Here is a 6,865-nt window from a genome sequence, read left to right on the forward strand (position 1 = left end):
CTGCTCAGCGAGCGAGGTGGGACTAAACCGGATGCAGATGGCTGACTGCCGTATTCACATGGCTTAGTTGGGCCACGACCTCGTGATGGGCAGGCCCAGCCGCCGCCCGCTCACCCTCCTCGATTCATCGCGTGCGTGCGCAGGCCGATAGGCCCAGCAACCGCGACCCGGTCCCTTCCCCGCTGTGCCGCATCGACCGGGAGAATCCACCGCCGCCCGATTCCCGCGCACGCGCCCCCCGAGGTTCCCCGCGCCCGTGCATATGAAGATTAGGCCCAGAGCACCGCGCCGCCCCCTTTGAACCCTAAAGGAGCCGCCCCGAGCCCTAGCCCTAGCCCGCGCACCGCCATAGCCGCCGCCCGGAGCTCTACCCGCCGCCGCCGCTGATCTCCGCCTTCACCGCGTCACCGGCGTCTAGAACCCTCCACGACCTTCGCAGTGAGGTGAGCAATCCGTCGGTGCCATTCGTGTATCTCTTATGTAGGTATTGTTGGTTTGGTTGATGGAAATCGACAAGGTTTTCAGTCTAATCCATAGTTTACTGCAAAAACAACTCAAACAATACATGTCTTTTCTACTACTTCAGAGGAAATAACATTGTAAAATATCATCTAAATTTTGTCAAAAAAAAGTAATAGGCTATGTTGCTGTACCATACAGATAAAGTAACACCCTGCTCTGCTGTGTTGCTTCTTCAGTTGGGCTCCAAAGCAATAATGATGCTATACATATAATACTCATAGATGTATTGATTCTTCAGTTGAGCTGCAACTGCTGGTTTCTATATCTGGTTCACTGTTTATTTTGTTTAGATTAGTTGTTTAGAACAAAATGTGAATACAGTGAAAACTAGGCATTCCTGTGTTGTGCTATATCTGGTTCACTATTTATTTTCTTTAGATTAGTTGTTTAAAATTTTAATTTAGGTTTCTATGCCAACAATACAGAGTCTGCCCTGGCGCACTGTACACAAGCATGCCAAAACTGAGGCGATGCTAATGAACAAATGGCCTTCTGGATTTTGCTATGCATGGTGTGATTTGAAAAGTGTGTTTCTCAAGTCCTCACTATTCTCCTCCGTTATTTGTCTCATTGCAGGAAGATCAGACAAGCTCTGACAAAAGCGATGATTTGGTGAAGGTTTTGAGGGAACTGACTGTTGTGCAGAGGAACATTACAAACTTGCAAGTGGAGCTACAGGGAAGAAAGGTGATATTTTGGTATCTAGTTGTTAGGCTTTATATGTTTGCACCAGTTACACACAATGCCAAAGCTTTCATAATTTTAATCTAAAAAAAGCTTTCATTATTTTTCACCTAGTGTTACATTTTTTCAGATTCTATACGACATTTCCATTTCACCGTGTTTCTTAATGAAAACCCTTTAGATTCTCTATTTAAGGTGGTCAGATTATGATCCCTTTTGTGAAGTGTGCCATTTCCGGCTTGGTTGCTCATGAAATGAGATTCTAGGCAGAGACGAGACTTCCTAGTGAGTTACAGCATTTTGGGGATACAGTGTATTCATACCAGATACCTACATGTTGAGTGTTACTATGAGCTTTCCTTTACCATGAATACTTGTGGTCATATCAAAGGGATTTTTTTCCCTTTAATTCCAAATTTTATCTTGTCTTGGTAGATGGCCACACTTATTGGAACAAAGTCTGATACTCTGGTCCTTGGAGAATGATTAAAAATGGCCGCAAATCCTTAAGAGCGGCTAAACCTTTTTTTAGCCTAGTAGATAATGTATGAACAGTAGGGCTGTTAGTCCGGGTGGTTCCTTGAGCCAGCCCTCAAACCAGCATCCCGGGTTCAATCCTCGGCCTTGGCACTGGGAGGCTCCTCCGTTGGTTTTTCTTGTGAAAAAAAAGATATCTATGAACATGAACGCTGTTGATGCCACAATAATATAGTAATATGTGGGAATGGGAAAGGAAAACAAACGTTGAATTTTATGAAGATAGAGGTACAAATACTTAACTCTATACCAGGAATGCGAGACAGAGACCTTGAGAAGGCATTGGTAAGTATAGATCCTCTGTGTAACTACAAATACCGGTTGATCAAACTTAACATGTATCTCGCCATCCACTAGGTGGAAGGCATACAAACATGCATCGAGTATTCGGTCAAGAGAGACTTGGTTATATTTGTAAAACCAATTAACTTGCGCGACTGAGATATAGTTCCCTATGATAACATACCGCACCAAACCGACAGGTACTCTTTTTCCTTTGTTGTATTAATGTTGTACTCCAATTACTTATGTTTATGTTCCGTTGCAGTATTTCGTGTGGGGCGTATGTAATAAAATATATACTGGCATGGGACAGAGATCAAATGGCTCATGATTTCACACCGGTGAGTCTTAGAATTATTGTCACTTCCAAATTGGTACATACTGAAACAAAAACTGCTACATGACATGCACTACTTTCGCTTGTATAGAAGGAAATAAAAAGTTTTAGATTCAGAATATGCACGAGGTTGCTCCATTCTGAGCGCAACCTAGAATACTTACCCTCAAACGGAAAACCTATCACGGTCTATGCTTTTACTGCATATTAAAATATTTCAGTTGCAACAAATTGTTCCATACTGTCGGGTCTATCTAACATTTTTTTGGTGGATGATACTTAGAAGGAAGACTACTTTGCAAAATATTCGGAGGAACGAGGGGGGCACGAACGGAATGAAGATGCAGACGATGTGCAGACACTATTGCCATCAACAGGAACTCCAACAATTGCTGCGGCTAGCATGGAAGAAAGCAATGGAAGGAAAGGAGGGGAAGCAAATAAAGCATCAGGAGAAGGGAAAGAAAAGACAGCATCGGGAACTGAAGATAAGAAAAGAGGACGGGGATGACCGCGAATGAAAGGAGTTGAAGGAAATACAGCAGCAGCTGAAAGTAACAAAAGAGGACGAGGAAGACCGCGAAAGAATGTCGAAACTCCTGTTCTCACTTTGGAGAGCACCGAATCTTTGAATAAACGAGTGTGACGTGCAGGGCGATTCAATGGTACACCCTTGGAGGGAATAATTCTATAGCAGGAACCACATAGTGGATACACAAAGAGAGGCCACTTTCAGTGATGGTACCTAGCTACTGACACCAGATTTCATGCAACTATTCCTATCCTATCTACTATAACTAAAATTAAGTTGAAGGCCATACGTCGAATGGTATTTTCTTGCAGGTGCTTCACTTGGTCACCGGTATACAGACCAACCAATAGTTTCTCAGTATGCATCTCCTTTAAAAAAATGTAAATATCCTCACCTAAAACAGTGTGACTAAAAACCGTAACTAGCCTAAAACCTTGTGTGACAAAGCCAGTCAACTACAAAGGGAGACAATGGCACAGATTTGAGGATCCAAGGGCAAATTTAATTATACCTGTATTACTGTCTTGGAGCCAACATATGCTTCAATCTTTTTCCAGTCACGGTCAAAGCTGTTACATGAAAAGAAAGAAGGATTAATATGTAAGAAAGCTGCTCCAGATGTCAGACACGAGGCATTCTACAAGTATGAAATGTCCATAAACTGCTAAAGCATCTATTTAGGTGACAAGCCATGTATGCGACCACGATCCATAATAATGGATTAGATACATGTGACTAAAATCCTAACGGCTATCCTTAAGGTAAGACATTGCCATTTAGAACAACTTAGTAGGGTGAAATCCTAAAGGCAACTAGGCAGAATCTAACTACGGGATGATAACGAACAATTTAGGATGTCTGCCAGTCATGTTCCAAGAGTGATTGCCCCCAAGAGATGAGACTCTAGGGTGTACTAGGCCAAACAGGCCCTTAGATCTACCATTTGACCAACGACTGGCCACTAAAGCACAGGAAGACGCAAACGTGAGCACAATTCGTAGATTAAAAAACCCAACTAGTGAACCAAACTCCAGCGATCAAGAGGAAGAAAGAGCAGACGGGTCAGCGCCAGTGAGGCGAAGCAAAGGTAAGCACCACCGGAGGTGGTGGTCAGGAATAGGACGGGGGAGAGAGCGGGACGGGACAACTCACAGCTGCAGCGCCTCGAGGAACTTCTCATGCTCAGGGTCGGTCCAGCTCTCGCGCGACTTGGTGATGGTATACGGCTTGCGCACCCTCCGGGGCCCCTCCTCCTCCTTGTTCCCAACCGACGGCATGGGCACAGGCATGGTCGTGGGCACGGAGGTGCCCTCCTGCGCCCGCTGCCCCTCCTCCTCCTCCCTTCCGCCCCCGACGACGGCCGAGACCGATGGATCCAGCAGGTGCGGCGTCGTGCTCATCGACACCATTAGCCTGTCGCTGCGCTGCTCCCTCCTCCTCCTTCCTCGTAGACCCTAGGGTTGGCGGCGTGGTGGTGGTCCGCTGCTGCTGGCGCCTGGCGTTTCTGCTGGTGTGAGACGTGAGGCAGGAGAGGACATAGGAGGAACAGTGGTGACCGAACGGGTTGTGTGGTGGGGAAGAGCTCTTCTCCTATCCACAAGTTTACACACACTGGTACGTGGACCCCACACAACCTTTGCTTCTCTCCCGGGCCGGTCCGTTCTTGGGCTTGCATTCTATTTCGTCTAGCCGCGGACTGGATGCTCGGCCCATCATGAAATAAATGGCCAGAGGATTCGTTGATAGGCAGGCGTCGGATGGTTTAGTCCCACCTCGCTCGCAGACCAACCAAGAACGCAGCATAAAACAACAAGCGAACTGGCAGACATCGAACTACTGAACTACAATGCCTGCTCTCACTCTTGTCACTTGGGCCAGTTGGGCTGCCGCGGCCTGGTTAGTCTCCCTCCGTGGTCGAGCCTGACCTAGCTGCTGCTGGCATTTTGGCCCGTGGCAACAATTTTTTTGCACCTATTTATTTAAAATAAATAAATGATTATATATCTGCACTTTCCTTTTCCATTGCTTTTTTCAAATTTGTCTTCCAAAGTAGATAATGAATCCGTTTCGGGCAATTCCTATACTGTTGTTCAGTACTTTAACGTCTTGATTTTTTGAAATTCCTATAAATATACAAAAAAAATTCAAAATAAAATAAAATAAAAACCAAGTTAGCTTACCACTCGGACATTCCCTAGTTGATGTCTATAGAGCGCTGTTACTTCTTTTCTCTCCACAGTCTGTATGCAGGGGTAAAAACATCAAAAATTATGTTGTGTGGACACCAATGTTCGGGTATCGCCATAAACCTAGTGGGCTATGTCCTGGTTTTAGCTTATGGATAGTACTAGACTAGATCTTTACCAGGCATTAGCACTTACAGGTAGGGATGAAAACGGATCGGATACGGACGGATATCACCGATATTACATTTGTTTTCATATTTCTGTCCGGATTCGGATTCGAATACGGATAGTGTCAACTATGTCGGATAGGATACGATTGGACATCGACATCATAAATATACGATTCGAGTATTCGGATACGGATACAGTATCGGATGTTGGATATCCGGACTCGGATACGGACATATCTCAACCCCTCTAAACGGATTCGGTTTCGAATACGGTCGGAAAATATCCGTACTGTTTTCATCCCTACTTACAGGAGAGGCCAATAGGCTTTGCATTAGTTCTACAGCTATTTCAAGACTTACGATTCCTGTACATGATATGCAATAAGATTTGGCATTTGTGGCTAATTTTATAGTCAGGATAAGATCGGAAGGTAGAAAATTCCGGTTTGCGCTTGCATTGTAGTCCCATACTGGCGCAGCAAGCAGCATGCATGTCCACGTTCACAAAAACTCCAATGCCATTTGAGTTGCCCTCTGGGATGCAAATTAAAATCATGCAAATGCAGTGAACACCGGACGCAAAGCCATCACGAATTCACGAGCGCATCTGTTGGAGCATAATGTGCATGCCCGCCTAGGGAGAGTTCTGCTGGACCAGCGAGTGGGGCCCGACTGTGTTTCTTTTCAGTTCTCACAGGTGACCTCACCCAAAAAAAACCATGGTAGACCTCACCCCAAAACTCTCATGCTCTCATCCATAATAACAAACACTAGTGCAACTTGTGCAACTTTATTCATAACCGTATTTCATTATTGGCGACAATTATTCACGGTGTCAGGTTTACAAACATGTCTCGTGAACTTTCAAATTTCAAAGAAAGAAAGCAACCAATCAGCACCGGACCAATAGATTTGGAAATAATTATACTAGCCGCGGAAAAGCTCTATTAGCCAAAACTCTTGATAGGAAGAAATGCTGTCGCCTCGTGTATAGAAATCAGAATACACAAAGTGACAACCTAAGTGATGCCCGAACAGAGAGGCCATCTCAATCTGTAGGGAACTTGAGCTTGTCAACTGATAGTACATCTATGTTTATTTGAAATTAAGATTGCCGACGGAAGGTTTACTTACGGCAGTAAGAGCAGTTTGAGCACCCTTGTTTCCTGCCTTGCCACCAGCACGATTGAGGGCTTGCAGCATTTGATTTAGCATTCTCAGCAGGATTTTGATAAGGAGCAAAACAGTGTACATGTTTTGAAAAGTAGTCAGATAATCAACAAAAAAGGGTCACACTATTGACAAGAAACTTTCTCATCAGAAGGGAATACTTGAGTGAAACCTCTGCTTTGCTAATGTGGCCAATCTGGATTAAAGATGTCACTACTTTACAGGTCATGCAGAAATGGTTGGCACTACTCAAAATAAGTTAAATGGCTTGGGAACTTGAACAATAGCATTTTGTCCAGCAACAAACACTTGACTCTTGACATAAAATGAACATAATACAGCTCAAACAACAATTGATTTTTCGAACAAAACTTTGAACAGAGTCCTCAGGAACTGATTGGTTTCCACATGTATAGGATGTGGGCCACATATCCACTAACAATGA

The 6,865-nt window shown here is 44.4% G+C and overlaps 1 protein-coding gene across 1 annotated transcript; it reads right to left on the reverse strand.

Moving 5' to 3' along the window:
• Nucleotides 1-367: 367 nt before the first annotated feature.
• On the reverse strand, nucleotides 368-4,303 carry LOC136479350 (protein REVEILLE 6-like). The gene is made up of 3 exons (XM_066477244.1): nucleotides 4,047-4,303; nucleotides 3,406-3,463; nucleotides 368-526 (listed from the first exon to the last, which is right to left on the reverse strand). Exons 1-3 carry the CDS (start codon nucleotides 4,301-4,303, stop codon nucleotides 368-370), a joined length of 474 nt encoding a protein of 157 aa, XP_066333341.1.
• Between the last annotated feature and the right edge of the window lie 2,562 nt (nucleotides 4,304-6,865).

Source organism: Miscanthus floridulus, chromosome 9 (assembly GCF_019320115.1).
Source record: "Miscanthus floridulus cultivar M001 chromosome 9, ASM1932011v1, whole genome shotgun sequence".
Taxonomy (NCBI): domain Eukaryota; kingdom Viridiplantae; phylum Streptophyta; class Magnoliopsida; order Poales; family Poaceae; genus Miscanthus; species Miscanthus floridulus.